The sequence below is a fragment of the Folsomia candida genome, unplaced genomic scaffold (genome assembly GCF_002217175.1).
Source record: "Folsomia candida strain VU population unplaced genomic scaffold, ASM221717v1 Fcan01_Sc004, whole genome shotgun sequence".
NCBI classification, from domain to species: Eukaryota; Metazoa; Arthropoda; class Collembola; order Entomobryomorpha; family Isotomidae; genus Folsomia; species Folsomia candida.
In genome coordinates this window covers 1270725-1292409 of record NW_019091196.1, presented here as the reverse complement: position 1 = coordinate 1292409, position 21685 = coordinate 1270725, and the positions used below count along the sequence as shown (strand labels likewise).

The 21685-nt window shown below is 34.7% G+C and overlaps 1 protein-coding gene across 1 annotated transcript in view; it reads left to right on the top strand.

The window, feature by feature from the left end:
- The window catches only part of LOC110848253 (Down syndrome cell adhesion molecule-like protein Dscam2), a 31110-nt gene extending 11194 nt beyond the window's left edge, over positions 1-19916 (top strand). The window contains exons 4-15 of the mRNA XM_035851224.1: positions 1707-1846; positions 2578-2731; positions 4061-4215; positions 7416-7647; positions 8449-8634; positions 9458-9621; positions 10198-10345; positions 11137-11310; positions 12567-12812; positions 17560-17756; positions 18732-19026; positions 19435-19916. Of these exons, the coding sequence (XP_035707117.1) occupies positions 1707-1846; positions 2578-2731; positions 4061-4215; positions 7416-7647; positions 8449-8634; positions 9458-9621; positions 10198-10345; positions 11137-11310; positions 12567-12812; positions 17560-17756; positions 18732-19026; positions 19435-19745 (2402 nt within the window). The 3' untranslated portion in view covers positions 19746-19916. The remainder of the gene's footprint in view (positions 1-1706; positions 1847-2577; positions 2732-4060; positions 4216-7415; positions 7648-8448; positions 8635-9457; positions 9622-10197; positions 10346-11136; positions 11311-12566; positions 12813-17559; positions 17757-18731; positions 19027-19434) is intronic.
- Positions 19917-21685: the final 1769 nt, after the last annotated feature.

The following is a 21685-nucleotide window of genomic DNA, read 5'->3' as shown; positions in this document are numbered from 1 at the left end:
AGCTTAGGTATTTCTTCTCTTGAATCGAATAATCAACTGGATTTCCAAAAAGAATGAATTTATATAATTAATTAATTAAGAATGCAATTTTACAATTAATTAGTATAATTTGTTCCAAAATTTAAATTGATTCAATATTGTTTAAATTTAATTGTACAAATTCCCAAAAAATTTCTTGTCTTCGTTAAGTTAATGTACTGCAGATTATGAATTTAACAAAAATTATGCTAATTAATTTGCTCGGTTGATTAATTAACTAACAAGAATACTAGGGTCTCCCAAGTTTGTAAAAAAGATCTAAAAAAGCGAAAAGCTAAAAAATCTGAAATCCGCTTTTTTCGCTCAATACTTGACTGTCCCGATTTTTTATCGCTTGAATACGCAGGAGCAGAGAATGGGTGGTCAGGAAACTTTGGAGTTTCTTTTAAAATTTAAATTTGCTTCATGTTGGATATGATAAAACAACTATCTAAGATCATGTAAATCCAAAAATTACCAAAATTGGATGAAAATAGGATTTTTGGCAAAGGTTTGAATGCGGTAGTTTTAGTGGTTACAATGCTTTTCAGGGGGTGTGGCGGGCGCAGGTGGGGCCATGGAGTAAAATCCTCCTTCACTTTCCATGCACTCACCTTTTATTACAATATATTCCATAGGGCATCAAAATCGGGTGATGTCCCCTTAAACATGTCTCGGAGAGACTGATTTTTCACTCAAAGTAGTAAAAAGAGCGAAAAAATCATCTTAAAGTAGATTTTATTTTTAAGCAGAAAAAGCGGAAAAAAGATCGGAATCGCATGCGCAGTGCGGTTTAAAAAAAGAGCGAAAAAATGGTGAGCGGAAAAAGCGATTTTTTTACAAAGTTGGGACACCCTACTGTTATTAATTATCTCATCACAAAAACTTCTAAGGTTGGTGCGTAATCTATTCTGTATACATTTCATCCGCGCAATATTTTATTATGGACGGCGTCCGAATAAAACAAATTACATAAATCTCAACTCAATTCTCAAATTCGTGCAAAAATTAATTAAGTAGCAATCGCATATTTACTATATTTTGAAGGGTTACTTAACAAAATAACTGTTTCCCGGTTATTTTCCCGAGATGAAAATTTTCTGAAAAATATTCCCATTTTATTTGAATTTTGTTACATCCTGTCGAAAAATATCTGAGCCTTTGAAAATTGTGTATTTACAACTTGTCAAACCGCATTCTAAATATTTGCATTTCGTTACAGTTTTCAATCGAGAGTAATAAAATCTTTTTGAAGCTGTAACGTTTCGATGGATGTGTGAAACAAGAGAGATAAATATCTTCTTTCATTTATACGGTAAATATTTGCGTTTTTTGGAAAACTGCGTGCAAAACTTCATTTATATTCCACACAAATTCTTCATGCATCATTAAAGGTTGCAAATATTTGGCAAATTTCAACTTCGACGAGAGGTTACTGAAATACATACAATAAATTTCGACTAACGTTTAAGGAAAAGTTTTGTATGTACGTAGATACATACGTACAATAAATTGGTTTAAATTGTGATTTAATTCGAAACTATTTCATATTAATGAATTACTTCAAGCACAAAATCACTATATCTGTTTATTTGTCAAATTCACAAATAAATAAATAAATTCTTAATCGGCGTCGCAATTTGCAAAAAAACTTTACGATTTAGTTTTTTCCTTATTTTTCTTCGTAGTTCCCTCTCCACCGTCGGATTTGAAGGCGGTGGTGTCATCTCGACGGTCCATCCTGGTCTCGTGGCTTCCTCCGGCAAACCCCAACGGAAAAGTCGTCAAGTTCACCGTCTACAGCAGAATATCCGATGGTACCAAAGTGGTAAGAAATTTTACGAGGCAATTCACGCAGGTCTTGGTAACTTTGTAAAATCCGTAAATTCTGTAAAAGATTTTACCAACTTTTACAAAATAAAAAGACGCCCATGATCTGGGTAAACTTATAAAATTTTGTAAACTTACTCAGATTACGGGCGTCGTTTTATTTTGTAAAAGTTTGTAAAAATTATTTAACAAAACTTTCGGAATTTACAAATTACGAAAGACTGCGTGAATTGCATTATAATTTACTTAACCAAATATTTAAAAGAAATAACGAAATCGTAGCAAGTACCAAACTTATTTTGGTCAATATGATCTGTGAAAAATAAGTGGTTTGGTCGCTTCTATGAAGCATACTAAATTTCGATAAGTACATATCCGCTGGATACTCGGCAGCTCAGACCAGCATTTCCATACAATTTCAAAATAGTTTAAAGACTGCACGATGAGAATTTCATAATTCGCAGGCATCATAAACTTTCTCTATGCGTACTTAATTACAACAATTTGCATCTCAGAAATCTAGAGCATTAATTAGATCAACACAACTTGTTCAAAATTTGAACAAAATTTGACATTTGTTTCATAAATCTACCGAATTTGTTGCTAGATTATTTCGAAAACTATTTACGAAGTGAGTTCCGACATAAAACAAGATATTTACGTGACCACATTATGCAAATAATTATACGTTATAAGGTCTTATTTACACTGACCACTTTGTAATTTAAGGAAAAGAAGTTAGTGTCGTTTCCGGACCTTCGCGTGGAGTGGGTGGGGCTGAAGGAGGCCTCCACGTACGAGTTTTGGGTCAGCTGCACGACTCGAGTGGGGGAGGGCACGCCCACCAAAAGAATCAACGCCACCACCCCCACAAACAATAAAGGTAACGATTTATATAATTTCAGATATTTGGTTTACGAAATTTCTTGCGTAAACTTTACTCAGCATTTATTTACCCTCAACATAAACTACTTTCCACCATATTCGAGGTCAATCGTACCAAATCTTAAAGTTATAAAATTGAAGATAAATGAAATACTAAAGCTCAAACTTATTCAAATTTATAAAACAAACTCAATTCACGAAATTTGCAGCCAAGGTGACGGGTTCAATAATTTCAGATATTTTGTGTACAACATATGCATCTGTGCAAACTTTGCATTGTTCAACATTTATTCAATGTGAACTCCTATTCGACAAACAAAAACTAGTTGCCCCATCTAGAATTTATCAAACCAGTTGATAAATTAAACCCCAAAGTGCAAAAATGGCGTACAAATTATTCAAATTTGCAAAACAAAGACAATACTTTACTCAAATTTTAGCAACTAAGTTAAACCGTGCAAATTTTATAAAGTATACCATACAAGCTTTCACAAAATTAGCATTAATCTCTGAAAAATAATTCGTAGCCTCATTTCCCCTCATAATCGTACCACCTTTGTGTAAAGGGGTCCAATAAACTTAACAATTTTACAAATATCCCGATCTGAATTAACTCTGCCATAACAAATTTATCTACATTCAACAACAAGGCAAATTTATCGGTCTAAAAACATAAGTAAATATCCGCACTTCTTCAGACAGGCAGAGTGCAAAAATTATGTTATTGATTTCCAGAGAATTTTGACCTACATTAATTAAAATTAGGATGTCTTGGTAAATATGACGCCTCGACCCCAAAAAAATAGATTGCAAGTAGCTTTATGCATACACTCTTAGAAAACTGGTATATAATCATTACTGGCCGGAGTACATACACATATGACTTTCCTGGATTCGGTAATAAAGGTAGTTACCGTTTAATAATGTTGTGGTAATGAAAAATTTACTACTCAGAAACAGAAACAAGTCTACTACCAATCCGGTAGGAATTTATAACCAAATCAATACCAGTACGGAGTGTATATCTGACTCTACCAGATTTTAACAGTGTATGCACACAGCTCGTCAGAGACGGAGAAAGTAATCAAGTTTTGGGCTAAATTGCTCATTTTGCCCCGTAATAATTGCTCCTCTTCGGAACTAATTACTCTTTCTCGGCCGACTTTATTACTCCATTAAATCTACGAGAGGCCCAGTCTCCAGGTTGTAATTACTTTCATGAGAAATTGGTCGTGAAATGCAGCCCTGATCATAACTCCGGCAGAATTTAATATCTCAGGAATTTTTTAATATTTATTATCCCCAAGATTTCCTAATTGTTTTTCAGTTTCCGCGAAAATAGCGACTTTTTCTGGAACGGTGGAAATCCCGTGGAAGAAAGAGCTGGGACTGGATTGCGTCGCGGTGGGCGTGCCGGAACCCACGGTGGAGTGGAGCTTTAACGGCGGTGGGGAAATCCACGGGGGAAACGGGAAGCGAGAGGTGAGTAAAAAAAATGAAATTTCGAAATTTAAATTTATTTTGAATGTTTCTGTAGAGAGGATAAAGGGTCGATATGCAAATTAAATTAGGCGCTTAACGTGGTTATTGTAACTTGCGCCAATGTTATAACTAAATTATGCAAGGAGTGAAGTACGACCGCGTAACATTTGTGAAAGTGTTTCTGCAGTGCAAAATCTAAATTTTTGGAAGATTATGACGCCCAGGTTAAATAATACTGATTTACCATATTATAAGTGAAAAGTTAAAGATTCCTCCTCCGACCTAGAAATTCTTGTGAATTGATCATTTATTGCATACTGAAGTTGAGGCAACAATTGACCATTTAAGACACTATTTTTTGTGGGGGGGGATCACAAATACATAAATTACAACAAAAATTACAATTTTACGATGTATTCTTTGCATACTCTTGTACTCGCAATAAATTACATTTATTTAAAAAACATGGTAAAAATCCAGTTTATTTTATTATACATGATTTTGATTGTTGAGTGACATAACCCGCATGAAAAAAAGTTGGTATTATTCTCATCACAAAATCTACGCTGTATGATTTATCATCCTTTTTTGTCCCGTCGTTTTTTCCTCTATTTTCTGATTTATAGCGTCTTCCTCTCCCGACTTCCTCTCACTTTCCCATCCTTTTTAGGAACCTTTGACTCTTTTTTGTGTGACGGACGTATCAACAAAAGTGCGGATTTAGCGAACAAAAAGAGCACAACAATCAAGTCAAAGTTGAGAAAGATCGTCTAAAAACTCAAATTCGTGCAGGATGGGCACGCATTATTGCATAAATTTCGGTCATACTCACGTCAAATGTTTATTTCAAGGCTGGTCTTGTAAATTCCGTAAACTTACAAAATTTTACAAATATTTCTGAGAAAATTTTGCAAATTTTCTCCGATCAAGGACGTCTCTTTATTTTGTACAAGTTTGTAAAATTATTTTTACGAAACTTACGAATTTCACAATGATATTATTGAGTGGACTGTGTGAATTGCCTCATTTTTATTACATTCATAATTTTCAGGATAAAATTTGGACGAGAAAATTCGATTCCTAATTTCTTCACCATCACCATCCAAACTCAAGACACTCATAAACCTCCAAAAATTTAATGGTATAAAAAAACTTCAAAATGCATTAGTTCCCGTTGAAGTCTCACAGTTTAACGGGGAAAAAATTAAGCGAAATGATATTTACAATTTTTACAATCATTTCTTAACTTTTTCTTGAAAGCACCCACTATACGCACTTTCTCCATTAAATAATTTTTGAAAAAAAAACCAAGGATAAATTCGAAATGAAAATTCGATACAAAATCTCTTCAAAACCCAACGAAACTGAAATTGAACCCACCCCAAACAATTAATTGTATTTAAAAAAAAATGTCAAAATATATTGGTTGTCATTGAAGTCTCGCAGGAATAAAAAACGTCACCCTGTGATTTCCCAATTTTGGCTTAAATATGCGTATTGTACGCATTCTGTAAGTTCCATAATTTTCGAAAACGACAGGATAAAATTTGATACAAAATTTCATCATTGCCATCTAATTGTAAATAAATTCTTCGATACACCTTACAAAATTGGTTTCATCTAAAAAACCTTCCAAAATATGTTATTCGCCGTTGAAGTCGAAATTCACCATAATTTGTTGCAAAGTTTGACTTGACTACACCCATCGGACGCACTTTACTTTCTCCCCCGGCAAATCATTCACTTTCTACCATCATATTTTCCCCGGATCCGATTTTGATGGGTTGAACAGCAGCATGAAATATATTTTTTAAAGAGAAAGCGGAAGGAAGTTGATGATGATGATGACGAAGAGAAGGCTGCCGGATGATGCTCATCATCACAACGGTATTCCTTCAAAGTGAAAGTAAGTGGATTTTTGGATGAATTGCTGAGCTCTCATCCTCTCCCGGTTTTAGGACACGTCGGAATTTTTATTGTGAAAGTAAAGCGTTTGTCATCCACTCATCACTTTTTATAAGTTTGCTGACTACTCTTGTTTTTTTGGCTATAAAATCTCGCGGTAAAAAGGTTTCCACCTGGCCCATACAGTTCGCACCCAATTCCATTCAAAGCTTATGGCAACTTAAAACTTTAGACATAGGGTTTTGAATGGAATTGGGTGCGAACTGTGTGGGCCAGGTGGAAACCTTTTTACCGCGAGATTTTATAGCCAAAAAAACAAGAGTACGTGACGTACCGCAAAATGACACGACACTTCATACTTTATTGTGAAATGATCAACACATAACGATTAAAAGTCGATAAATGAATGAAAGTGATTATAGATTGCTAAAATGTTAACAAAATTAGTTTTTTACGCTGAGCCCACTCACACCAACCTTTCGCATATTGAGTACAACTTGCGAATTTTTGTAAGATTTGGAAAAAAATTTGCAGAAATTAAAAAAACTATAGGATTCACCCAGCCCAGCCGCATTATCCTGCAGCAATTGGGCATGTATAAATTTCACAAATTTTTTTTTGCAGATTTTATTTCTGCAAATTAAAATTTGATAGCCTTCATCGTTTAGAAGGGTTTATGAGATTACAAACCTAAGCGTATAATAGAGTTCGAAGAATCGATCCGTCTGATGTGATTTATTATTCCTTATTGAATTTCAAATTTAACCAATTATGACTTTCGGCGTTATTTCTTCTCATTTTGTAGGTAAATAAATTTAATGGAAAATCCTAGTTCTAAATTTACTTGTCTTAAATAGTTTCCAAAATTATAAAAATTCTGTGTTATTATACATAAATACAAATTTATGGGAACATATATTTTTAACATTTTCAGAAATATTGAGTAGTATTAAATAAAAAATAAATGCGAGTTGAAGTCAAGGCATGACATGAAATATTATTTTGTAATCACTCACTCAAGTTGAATAGATATTTGTAATCTAATTTTCCTTCGAAATATTTGTTAACATTTTGTAAAAGTTTAAAGAGTTTACAATCTTACTTACATGAATCACCTCACTGTTTACTTACACGCATAATCGTAAAATTTGTAAGGTGCGTTTAGTTAAAAAGTGGTGTCATCTAAAAAAAATACTCGATAGTAAATTATGTATACAACTAATTTTTAGAGGTTTACAAGAAAAATATGTAACGGATTTTAACCCATGTTTTAACGATCGATTAAATTACCAAAGGTACAACCGAGTCCAGGTGGAAATACGAAACTGGTCGTGAAAGACGTTGGAGTGGAAGACGTTGGAAATTACACCTGCACAGCCACCAACGCGCACGGGAGCGAGAGCGTGGTTTACGCGGTGAAAGTGCAAACCCCACCGGGAGCCCCCATCCTCCAAGTCATCGAGGTCGGCTACACGTCCTTAAAGGTCGTCTGGTCAACACCACACTCGGGCGGGAGTCAGGTCAAAGGTTAGATGCGGACATTTTTAAAAATTGAAAAAATTTTGCATAGACAAAAAATTCTATTTATATCATAAGATGGAAATGTCTGTCTGCCACGGAAGTGAAAGTGGAGAAAGTTAAGTTTCGAATGGCGCGAAAATTAAAATTAAAATTATTTTAGGATCTTTTTGAATTTTCACTTTAGTGTTCCTTGATTTCCTTCCGTTGGCGACAAATACTTTCCTTTAGTAAGCATCTAAAAAATATAATTAGTGGAATTTCAAGTATTAAATCAATTCTTGCCCGGCGGAGACGGGCTTATACGCTAGTAAATTAAAATCATGGCCTTCTAATTTATGTTTCTTGCACTATTAAAACTAAAATTAGATCGAGGGGTCATTTGCTACAATGTGTGAAATTGTTTGCAACTAAATCTGCTAAACTGGTCAAAAGTCTTGGTTACCGTTGGAAATAAAGTTTAATTTTTGTGCGAATTTTACCACGACATTTTTTAAATGTACACACAAAAATTCTGTAAAATTTGCACATCATTATTTAATTTATATTCTTTCCACTATTTCAGATAAAATAGAGATAAAATGATGATGTGTCACAATTGGTGAATTTTTTGCAAACAAAACGTGTTGAAATGTTGGAAAGTTATCCATCTAAAAAATGTTTTATTTTTCTGCGAATCCTCCAAATCTTACAAAATGTATTTATTAGTAGTTTTCAAACTTTTTCTAATTTCGCGTACAGTTTTTGCAAATTGATGATTTTGCATATTACTTAATTGTGTTCCTAAACAAAAGCTTGTTTTCCCCGTAGGTTATTTGTTGAGCTACCGTCGTGACGGGGGCGACTGGGAGGAGGTGGAGGTTGGTCCACGTGCGACGGGGCACACGCTGCAGCCGCTCCTCTGCGGGTCCACCTACCAACTCTACATCACCGCCGTCAACAAAATCGGCTCCGGTCCGGCCTCAGATATTTTGACCCGCAGCACGAAAGGCAGTGGTGAGGAAAATTATGAAATATAGTTTTTGAAAACTTAAAACTTTGCAAATGATTTACCAATATAACCAAAGAATCTGTTGATACTTTAAATATTCAAAATTTGCAAATATTTATTTTCGACGGTTTAATTAGAAAAACTTTGTGGCATGATAACCAATGAATTTCCAATTTTTACGCTGCATATGATTAACACGGTATTTTGGAAATATTTCGGCACATATATTTTAAAGATATGTACAAGGCAGTTTTTCAAAATATGGCACTCAAAATTTCGCAAATAAGTAGAAAATACATCTGTTCATAACTTAAATATGCAGAATTTGTAAATATACTTATTTGTTTTCGACTATTTGATTAGAAAACTTGGTACTTTGATCAACACAGCATTTCAAATATTTTTAAAATGTTTTTACATTATCATAAACACGATATTTTGAAATATTTCGTCTATTTCTTAATCCAAACTTTTTCAACGATTGTTCGAAAAAAATAAAGCCAAATCTAAAAACTTACATAAACCTTGTTACAAATAATTTCTGAAACAATGGAGCTCTTCAGTTGCAAATACATTGAAATTCTGTCCTTTTAGGTGATATATTAATTATGTTATTCGAAATTAAAGTATACATCATGACAGAATTGAATTTCTTCAAAAAAAAATTAACCGAGTTTTCTGCAACTTCGCAATTTTGACTCGGTTGGTATTTATTTTATAACCAACTTATTTTGGACATGTTGATAATTTTTTCATAATTTAGTTCCTTTAAAAAGGCCATTTTAACATTTTCATATTTAATTTCTTAAAATTCTGTAAAATTTCCAGTCCCAATTTCGCCCAAGAAGGAGGAAGCCCTTCTGTCGAACCACTCGACAATCGTGGTGCGTTTGGACCTCTGGAAGGACGTGGGCTGCCCCATTCTCAGATTCATGATCGAGTACAAACAGTCCCAGGAAAAAATCTGGATGCGAATTCCAGCCGAGCTTAATGTAAGTTCGCACATAAATAAATTCGTAATTTTTTTGCACAGTTGTATATTTTTCTGTACACAAAACTCTTTCGCAATTGCCAAAAAAAGTCGTTAGCATAAATAAATCTGCACGCATTCGTTTCCTAAAGATAGTTTCTGTAAAAAAGTATTGCGAAATATTATTTGCTACGAATAAATATGTATGTACGTTTACAGATGAAGACATATTTTACACTTCAGCATACATATGTGCGAAATTTTCCAAATCAATTTTAAGAAATTCTTTCCACGCACAAAATGAAGTTTGCAATTTATTGCTTGTTATACCGAAATTATTCACAAATTTTCTGGTTCAACGCCGGTTTACAATTTCAACGAATTCGGTTTTGTTTACAATTACGCCCCAGATGTTAAGTTGGACATGTTTTTTGTATCTGAATCAATCAAATTACCTATTTTGTCAGTGCGAAAAATTGTGATTTATGAAATTACCTCCTGTGATGTGATGATTGACTGTCAATAATCAGGAACAGACTATTTTGGTCACCTGTATTTTGGCCAATAATTTACTTATCAGTTAATATTTTTTTGCCAGGGTTCTGCCAAGTCGTACACGTTGACGGGACTTCACGCCAACACGCGGTACGACATTCGCGTCACGGGCGGAAACCATGCCGGCGACACGTTGGCCAAATACGAATTTCTCACCGGATCACTTCCCAAACTGGCCACCACCAGTCACGGTAACAAAAAATATTCCATTTTACTCAAGCTAAACAATGTAAGAAGAAGCTTAATGCCGACTTGGTAGCGATTTATTATGGAAGGGTAACAATAATAATTATCCACGAAATTTTAGATTATCTTCCCAGGTTATTAAAACATTCCTACATGGTAGCAAAGTACACTAATTAATCTTCCCTCACAATTTATCTGAGAAATCCAGTATTAAAAGAATACCAAGCGGTGTTAATAAATGACTCTATAAAAGTAGTTTTGGTAAGTAATACCGTGTATGTAGGAATATCTCAATATTAAACTTTCATCGTATCGGTAGCAAATTTTTTCCGGACTGGTATCGATAATTTTAATACCAAGCGGTAGCAAATTTAGTACTAAGAAATCAATACCCAACTAATTACCATATATGAATCTAAAACCTGTAATGTTTAATTAATTTTTAAACAAAATTAAATTCGGCATTAAAATTTGTCAATTACAATTTAATGTTTCAATCGTACATATATTTGTACTCCATTAAATTGTGTAAATTTACTTACTCTGTGACTACAATTGGTAGTAATTTGTTACCAGAGGGTAACAATAAATCCCACGTTGCCACGGGCTGAATACATTTCTCCTAGTAAATGATACATTCTTCAATAATTTTCATAACCACCCGATTCAATTTTGGGTACCATATATCGTTCTTTAATGCTTCTCTTAACAGAATTAAAATGAAATATGAATGAACTACACAAAAATCGAAATATGTAAATTTTCACGATTTTTATGGCGTGGTTTGGATCCGCAGGTGGTGGAAAATCCCCGGGAGAAAGTATTGGAGAAAGTCGTGATGGCGAGAATGCTTTGGGAGAAAACGAGGCGTCCACGCTGAGCACGTCGCTCCTGATCGTGTTCCCCTCCGTCCTCGCACTCGCCATGGTCACCGCCGTCATCTCATTCTTCTGCTACGTCCGGAGAAAACGTAAGTTGGTGACAGTACAAAAAATAAAAATTTTGCCGAGTTTTGGTCAAAAACTAAATTTTTCCAAAATTGCAAAAAATGTGGCCAATGTCAGCTTGTATGTATGTGTCTCAGAAACTGGATAAGACCACACCTACTTCGAAAATAGAACTACTATTTACTTTTTGTAGAAACAGGTTCGGCTGGAGAAATCTGCAGAGTATATCTACATATATATTTCAAAAATCATTCATTTCAAAATTTGAAAATTTCAAATATTTCAAAAATCATTTATATAAAATTTACACTTGCAACAAGATCAATGTTCGTAAAAATATTCGGAATTGAGTGGTTAAACAAAACGTTGCAGTTTTCAGTAGTGTAAAGTTGGTGCAAAATTCAAAGTTTCAATAAAATATGCGCGCAGGAATTTCCGCAGGAAATTGTATATTTGCGACACGTACGAGTTAAACGTCATTTATGAAATGTCGGGAATGTTGAGTACAAATTTATTAAATATAGATGGAATTCTTCCTTAGCAAAAAAGTAGCAAAAAATCGTAAATTCGAACATATAGCGTAAAAACTGGCTAAGCGTTCCCTAATTTTATCACTGATTACTGAAGCTGGGCTCGGATCTGCGATGTCTAAAAAGTCCTGTTTTGATGGGAATCTAGCGTGCACGCGCTCTCACCTACTATAGCCAATTTTAAACTTTGACCTAGAGATGCGAAATTTGGCATGCACATGCACCAACATATGCTGCATCATAATGTAACACCAATTTCCGTTCCGTTCGCTATAAATTTTTCAGGAAAAATCAAAAACCAAGTGGAATAGGGGTGACATTTGGTTTTTAATTTTTCCTGAAAAATTTATAGCGAACGGAACGGAAATTGGTGTTACATTATGATGCAGCATATGTTGGTGCATGTGCATGCCAAATTTCGCATCTCTAGGTCAAAGTTTAAAATTTCACATGAATCGGTGCTAAAGTAGGTGACAGCGCGTGTACGCTCGATTCCTACCAAAACAGGACTTTTTAGACATCGCAGATCCGAGCCCAGCTTCAGTATTTATCTACTAAAAATTACGCACATTTTAAATTCTCATACTTCTAAATCTTTAGAGCGCGAGTAAACGCTATTAAATATATTAATTAACTTAAAATTTCCATATTTTTGAAAATTTTATAACAAGGGTTTCATATTTTTTATAAAATGCAACTATTTTCTAATGTCAAAATCAATTGTGGATTTTATTTAAAATTATTGACAGGAATTTTGGGCATTCCACACCCCAAAACGGTGATTGGCGACCACAATTACGCCGGATCTGGCGATGGGACGTCCTATCTTGACCGTGGAGGAGGTCAAGGTCAAGGTTACGGTCACAATCAGGGTGGAATCATGTACGATGCAGCCACTCCGCATCAGCATTACACGCTCGTGAAGGGGTCTCAGGGCCAGTACCCGCCCGATCTGACCGCACAATACGCCACCAAAGGCAGAAACCACCCAGGTGGTAAAGTGAAAAATAAGGAAAACTTTGAAAATATAATTTTGAGACTATTGAAAAAAAATATATTTGAAATAATTCGCAAAATTAAAATTGTGCAAATCAAATTTTTAAAATTTCAAATTAATTATTAAATAATTTGTTAATTACCTCTGATTGTTTTCCGAACACTTCTCCGAAGAAATTTCATGAATTTCATACCTGTCAATGTCATCTTGTCGTACTTTGATTATTTAACTACCTCAAATAATTAATCATCGGTACTAAATTAACTCAAAAATGACAATTATCAAGAATGAATTAAATCATCTGGCAAGCATTTTACCAAAATTGCTATATCTTTATTGTTCTATTGTTTTCAATTCTCCTAAAAATTTCTCTAACCAATTTTCTCAACCCCGTTCATAAATTTTAAGATTTTTTTCGCAAATTTTGTAAAAAATAAATCTTGAAATTGACTTTACATTCATATTTATCTAAATCCAATACGTCAAACTTCAGGTTTTTACTAGAATTTATGAAATTTACATATTTGAAGAAGGAAAGAGCAAAATGAAGTAAATAAAGATACTAATATATTTTGCAGAATTTATTTTATTTCAAGTTCCTTGTAGGAGGTAATATAAAATATGAAGAAATTGCCAATATAATTCTGAGACTACTGAAAATGAAATATTGCTAAATTAAAATTGTACAAAATTTGTGAACTCCAAATCATAAAGATGGTGTTCATTAGTCTTACAAGGGACACTCACGACCTGTCGTTTGAGTCCAGGGTACCCACTATGTTTTTTAGAATCTACTAGGACCCCAGGTGAAGGATTCATTCGTATTTCCGTGTAAAACTCATATTTGACGCCATGGCGTGGCGCCAAATTCGCCAAATTTGCATGTTTTTATTTTTGAAACCGCCATAGCTTTTGAAATCCTGGACGGATTTTAAAAAAATTTGGCAAAAATCATGACAAGGAGTTCAACTTTCGTATTCCATGAAATTTTTTCCAAAATTATCACTTTTAACTTTTCGCAAAATTTCTTAATTTAGTTATAAATGGGGGTCGAAAAAATGCTAAGAATATTTCAAAAATTAGAAATTTTTTATTTTTATTTTTTTCTCAAAAATTTCGACTTTTGTGATCATTTTAAGCATAAAATTTTGAAAATCCGACATAAACTGCTAAAGTTATGGGGGTTTGAAACTGGTCGAAAATGCAAATTTTGAAGTTTGGCACCACGCCATGGCGCCAAATATGAGTTTTACACGGAAATATGAATGAATCCTTCATCAGGGGTCCTAGTAGATTCTAAAAAACATAGTGGGTACCCTGAACTCAAACGACAGGTCGTGAGTGTCCCTTGTTAGTCTTAAATAACCTTTAATTGTCAAACATTGAATATTTGCACAATTGAAATAATTAGTTATCGGAACCAAACCAACCCAAAAAATGACAATTAGTTCTATTTGCAATAAAAAATCTTGAAATTTACTTATATTCAAATTTCAGGTTTTTACTGCAATTTATGATATTTGGTCCTATTTTTTTGAAGAAGGACAGCGAAATATAGTAAAAAAAAATACTCGGGGGTTAATAATTTTTTTTCAAATTTATTTTATCGTGAAAACTGACATTCTAACAAAATCCCTTTGTTTGCAATGCTCCTCTATTTCATTACTTTACGAAGTTCATCTAATTCTCATGGCAGAATTATTAACACGATTACAACCACACTTTATGTACCTTACACATACTTTCACCCTGAACACATCCATTATTCCTCCTGTTTGGCGCTTAAAATTTCACCAAATTTATGACACCACGTTGTAAATTGTGGAGTTCGTCGAGATATGAACTTACCGAAACCAGTGCCAACTTTCACTTTCACTGCATCATACATAGGTACTTCAGGATCACGGTGAGGTAGAGAAAGCCACAAACTTTGGTATGAATGTAGGCCAATGTGAGAGAAAGTAGAGCGAAAGTCATGTATTCTCATGAAATTACATGAACATGACGCATCGCGTGATTTATTTATTTTATTAAGCGTAACAACATTTCTTGTTCAAATCTGTTATTTCCTCAACTGAACCATTTTATCTTAAATGTATGAAGTAACTTGTTTTTTCCAAAAATTCCAAATACAGGCGTTGAAGTTACGATGTTAAAATTTTGATTTTTTTTTCTTACCTGAGAAAAAATTTAGTCTTTACTTATCACTTCTATTTTATATTTATTTTTTTCATGGAGGAAAAAAAAAACAAATTATAACCTCCTATAACTTTGTAAACCTAAAAACTATCGATGTTTAGGTGCATTAAAATCTTAATTTTGTAAAAACCCATGCACGTAGATGAAAAGATTTCAAAATCGTTATTAGAACAACGAAGAAGACAAAGGGAAAGTTGAGACACAAAAATTCAAACTCAAAACCCATAGTTCAAGTTCCTGGTGAGGTAGAGAAAGTCACAAACTGTGGTATGAAAGTAGCCCAAAATAAAACGATAGTCATGTATTCTCATGAAATTACATGAAGCATCACGTGATTTACTTGTTTTATTAAGGGCAACAACATTTCGTATAGTTCCCATATTACAATTTCCGTCAACATAAATTTTATCTAATAATTTATCAAGTACATTATTTTTTTGCAAAATTCCAATTTCAGGTGTTGAAGTCACACACAAACAAATTTTTGCAATAAAAACATTTAATTACTTCATTTCACGATATTCAAAATCCTGCAAATGACTAATTTGTATAAATTAATTAAAACAACGGTCACTAAAACTTATGCGTGGAATCTCAAGTGTATTAACTACGTTATTTTTTCCCAAATTCGAAATCGAGGTGTTGAACTCACACACTCACTCGCACAAAGTTTTGCGAAAAAAAGGTTTACTTCTTTTAAGTATTAAGCGTATTATGCAACAACAATTACTATTCACAACATCCAAAATTCTGTGTCGGCCTAATTTTTGCAAACTATTTGAAATAACGGTTTCACAAAAGTTTTGCAGCAAAAAACATGAAAGTTAATATATTTTATTTTAGCCATCAACGCCCAGACAAACCCCTAAATTTTTTTTACTAAAAGTCTCCAGTTTGTGAAAACTTCCTGAAAATCCGGTAAATTCCTCTCCCGAAATTAAGGCGGCATAAAGTTCAGACACATTTTTTGCAAATTACGTAAATAATGGTCCTACAAAAATTTTGCAACAAAAAATTAAAAATCACATTTTAAATCCAGGTCAGACCCAGTTTTTTGCCACGGTTAGTAAAAATTTCCTGAAAATCGGTACGTTCCTATCTCCCCAGTAAATAAAGGCAGCATAAACTACACGTATTAAAGTACACGATAATAACTGTGCAGTCACGATACAGTAAAATCGTCCCGTTCTGCTTGCCGAGATCGAGAGTGAAAGCAACCTCGAGGTGAAAGTGGGAGCAAGGTTGTGCTCGTTATTTATGTGAGCCGAGTGCGAAAGTAGCCATGTTACGGACGTGATGATGGTGACAATCCGATTACAATTTCACCTCCTCTAACGTTCGGCTGGGTGCGAGGAAAGCGTAATCTGATAATAAAGTAATGGCACGGAATGAAATGTCATTATTAGTTTAGCCCTGCCAGCACCCTCCACATTTTAGCCCGACGTAAAGTCAAACACGACGACACACTTCCTCCTGCAACGACGACAACTAAATGAAGATGTGTTACTTGCTAGTTATCAGGATGGGAATGAACTGAGGCAGAATTTTACCATAAATTTTAGTAGCACATGTGAAGATGAGTGCCAAAGATGAGGAGATATACATATTTGGCAAATTTGGAAAATTTAATTTATACGAATTTTTCATCTCGAATTCAATGTGCATGAAGTATAAATTTGAAGGAAATACCGTGTTGTAATCAAAGTAATGAAATTTCAGACACGCTGACAAATCTAATAAGAGGATTTGGAGCTTTTGACATTATTGATAATATTATTATTATTATTTGCAAAGCATATTGCAAAATTTACAAATATTGTGAAATTGAGAGATATTTTACAAATTTGAGAAATTACATTATGAAGAGTTTTCCATGTCGAATTTGATTTGCAATCTAATAAGAGGGGAAATAATTAGCAGTTTTTTTGTAATATTGGTTCATCAAATGGTTTTGGCTTTGCAAAATACGTACGAAATATTGGATAATTATTGTGATAAATTTACGAGCATTTTATGTTTTGATATGACTTTGCGAAACTATAAAGGAAAACATTGCACAAGTACGTATTCTGGAAAAGTTCGTGATATGAATAAACCTTGCATTGTGAAAGTACAAAAATATTATTTACAAATAAGTATTACGATATTTCAAACTTAATTACGAATTTAACCATTTTTTCTATAAAATTGCAAATTTAATTACGAATTTAACCATCTTTTCTATCAAATTTGCAAGATATTGGGAAAATTTGAGAAATCTATTTATTAAGAAGTTTGCATTTCAAATGTAATTTGTAATGAATAAATGGATTTGAAGGGGAGCTCGGGTTGTTGCATGTAAAAAAATTTCTAACAGAATAAAAAGTTAAGAAGATGGGGACAATTTGCAAATTTTTCTAATATTCAGATTTGCGAAAAACATTACGTGATTATTCTGAAATATTTCCTGTTTTGAAATATGCACAACCCTTCGACGAGTGCGAAAAACATATGAAATTACATATTTAATTGCAAATTTAACAAGTTTTTTTCTACAAAATTTTCAGATTATGGAGACGACGTATGTCCGTATGCGACCTTCCAACTTCCCGAGAACCCCCCGACACGCCCCCTGCTCACGAAAGGGCTGGGCGGCAGTGGGGGTTTCCACACGGGGGACACGCTCTACAACGTGGGAAACGTCTACTCCGGACCATACCACGCCGTCCAGTCGCAAAATTTCATGGCCACACTTTCTCTCCGAGTGAGTCAAAAAATATTTCCAAAATTTTTGAAAAAATATTTTCAAAATTTTTGCAAAAAAATATTGACATGGTTTCATCAAAAATCGTCCAAATCAGAACATTTCTAACAATTATTAATTTCCCCGCTCTGGGAATTTATTTTAAAATTATGCCCGACAAATTTGTAGAAAATGTCGTTGCCAATTTTTTTAAGAAATATACATTCCAAAATTCCAATTCAACTGCGAAAATTGTAAAGGAAAAAAAATTGTAAGTATTTGACGACGAATTTGAACTTTGATGATAAATTGTAAAGAACATTTTGCAAATAGAATTTAAAGTTTTTAACCAATTTTTGGTTAAAAACTCTACATTCTGAAAAAAACAGATTCCATTACAAGAACGCATCGGGTTTTTCAGACTTTTCTTTAGAATTAAATAAGATGTCGTAAATCTTGAATCTATTTATTCTAAAATTATTAACCCATGACGGCAACCTCATTCGCATAAATCTAAATATGACAATTTTCGGTGATACAGACTTTTCATGTTAAATAATGCGTCAAAATATGCAATGTCGCCGGAAGAATTCTACTGCACTTGTAAATTTACAATACTTTGGTAAAAAGATTTTTTCTAATCTCTGCAAATTTCTGAATAAATTTTTTAGTTTTTTTTTTTACAAAAAACATGGGTTCGATTTACGTGCTCTGCTGCAAACGTGCAAACGCGTTTGCCGAAAAAGTTAGGGGAAATTTCCGACATTTTTCAGAAATTTTAAAACTTTCCGGGAATTTCGAGCATTTTTAGGGTCGGTGTTTTAACGGACCGTGGAAATTTTCTGAAATTTATTCCCCAGTTTTCCGGAAATAACGCAGAAATCGAATCCATGCAAAAATCCGACAGAATTTTTTCCGTATTTACAAAATTTTGATTTTAATACACTTCCTTCCATTAAAATTTGACTCGTTAAACGAAATTGGTACTTTCCACAGGACACCGAACACATGAAATCTGGTCGCTTTAGCAAAGTTGTTGGTAACGAGGAGGACGCCGAAGTCACCAAAATCCTGGCCATGCACATGCCCCCACTCGAGTACGACCCCACCGGCGCAAACGATGGCGAAATTTCGCCAAAATATCACCACCCCCACAACCAATTCTCCTCCTCCTCCCACAACCACCACAATGATTACGCTTCTTCGCAACAGCAACGACAACACATCATTTTGCAACAACAACAATACCACGAACAACAAGTTGGCACATTTAGACGCCGAAATAGACAAGGTAACAAAGTAGCATTGAATTTCAAATGTATGAAAGGTAGGAAATGCGTCAAGTGCAAATAACCACTTGCAAGAAATTCCTGCATGAAACTGGTTTTTTGACCTGCAAGAAATGCACGGCACAAGAAACTACGCCCCGCCGCTTTAAATACTTCATACGGCGCGTGGTTAGATTGCGCTTATTTCTTGCACTTTCTCCCAGTTTCTTGCACCTCACATTTCTTGCGTGGTTGGTTTTCCAGTGCAAAAAACTTAGCAAACCTGCAAAAAAACGAAAGACTATGTCCAAAATTATTTTTGACCTGTTAAGATTCAAGTCCATACATTTTGTCCTGTCCAAAATTAATTTAAATCGAAACCCTGACCAAAAATCGCGATTAACATAAAAATTTCCCCCTTTCATCCACAGATCACATCCTCACCTCGGAAGAAATGGAGTCTTCCTCTTCCTCCCAGGATGACGAATCTTCCCCCACCACGGGTCGCACCTCGAGCAAAAGAGGCCGCGCCACTTACCGCGGGGGGCGCCCACACCAACGCCATCACCACAAAAGGAGTAACAAGTCCACCTCGGGGTCTTCAAACAGTGGGGGCGGCAGGCAAATCATCCCGCGCGTCCGGTCCAGCTCTGGGTACTCCTCGCATACGGAGGAGACTTCTTTCACCACGACGGCACAACCGCCCCCACCGCCACCAAAATTTTCGGATTTCCAAATTTAAAAATTTTTCCATCCCATATGAACTAAGTATCATATTCCCAGATTCTCTTGTAGAACTTTGACCTTATCGAAATTATTTACCTTATCGATGACGATAATCTTATCTGATCTTATGTTATAAAATTTTAAAAGGTTTGAAGTACTAAAGTACTGAAGTACGAAAAAAAAAAAATTTCAACTTTCCATGAATCCAAAAGAGCTTCGGGGCGAGCACGTCGACGTCAAAAAAAGGCGTCCAGGCACGACGTCCAAGAATTATATTAGCCGAGAAGCCGAATTATCCTATTACTTAACACCAGTTAAGTAATAGGATAATTCGGCTTCTCGGTTAACATAATTCTTGGACGTCGTGCCTGGACTCCTTGTTTTGATGTCGACGTGCTCGCCCCGAAGCTCTTTTGGGTTCATGGAAAGTTGAAAAGGAGGAGTATATAATAAATTAAAAAGTGTGTGACAAATTTGTTTCTTAATCAATTCACAATTTTAAAAATAGTTTCCTTACTTGATTAATTTATACAGGTAAATTAAAGTTGATGTTGTAATAAATATATAAAAAACTTGGATATTTATGAAGAATAATAAAATTTAATATGCAATTAATTCTAATACAATTTGAAAAGATTTTTTTTCATAAGCCCATTTTTTTGCCGCGTTGATTCAGAAACTGTCAAAGTAGCGTCGGACAAGGTAGCTGACGCCGAGCAGGGCGACGATGACGACGCGTTTGGACGAATCATTCATGTCGTTGGCCTTGTTGCAAAAGTCCTTATCGCAAATGCAGAGGTCCTCTTGGCAGGAATTCATTTTTGGGGTGATCCCAATGTTAGTTTCTGCATTGCCACACATGCTCCCAATCGTGCTGTGGGCTATGCAAAATGGAACTAAATACGAAAGGAAATCAGGATTAGAGAAGACGGCAAAATTTAGTATGTACAGCAGAATTATATGCGTGTGTGTCACCTCATTTGCATACATATTTAAACGCATGCGCAAGACATAAAGTTTATTCAAACTGTAATTTGTAATTTAATTTTCAAATTCGAAAGCTGGGTAGGTATCGCGAAAATGAGCATTTATGCAAATTAGGTGACACGCACAAATACTTTAAATGGAAGTCTCCCAGCGAATGCTCACAGATTTTTACGAAATTAGTGTCAATCGATTGCAAATTTAATTAGGATGAAATTTGCGAAAGACACGATCTCTCAATGGCACGTTTGGCAGATATATTTGCCTCCGAAGAGGAGGAAGCGTGCCCTAAAAAGACGACAAAATTAACAATTTGCAAATTTACTGCGCATTTTCTCCTGTTGGGATGCAAATATCTGCGCCAAACGTGCCCATTGGGAGATCGTGTCTCTCGCAAATTTCATCCTAATTAAATTTGTGATCGATTTTCACTAATTTGCTCAAAATCGGAGAGCATACGCTGGGAAAGCATTCCATTGTTAATATCAAAAAACATACTATGAAAGCTCTCCGGACATTCAGCCTTGTTTCTCGCCTCCTTTTTACTCGCAGCGTCAAAGTCCTTGCAAAGCACGGAATTTCGCCACTTGACAGTATGCTCAGCCTCATCCCACTTGGATTCTATGACCTCCGCTCTGTCCTCAACTTGCTTAGAATTTGGTCCAAAACAAAGGTAGCAGGACAATCCTATCGTAGTCAAGATAAACAACGATGCGAATTACGTGTCGAAAAATATGACAAGTAGCCGTGGAAGTGTTGGTGAGGACATAGGGACAATGTCCCCACGATTGTTCGATGTCCCCATCATATATAAACCCGGCCCTCCCCAATCCTACAATGTCAATGTAGGATTCCACGGCTTCCGCGGGCACTGCATCATGTACATGCGTTTGAGTAGCCTGAATTCTCCAATTGGCCGCGGAAGCATTGGTGAGGACGGAGGGACAATGTCCCCACGATTGTTCGATAACA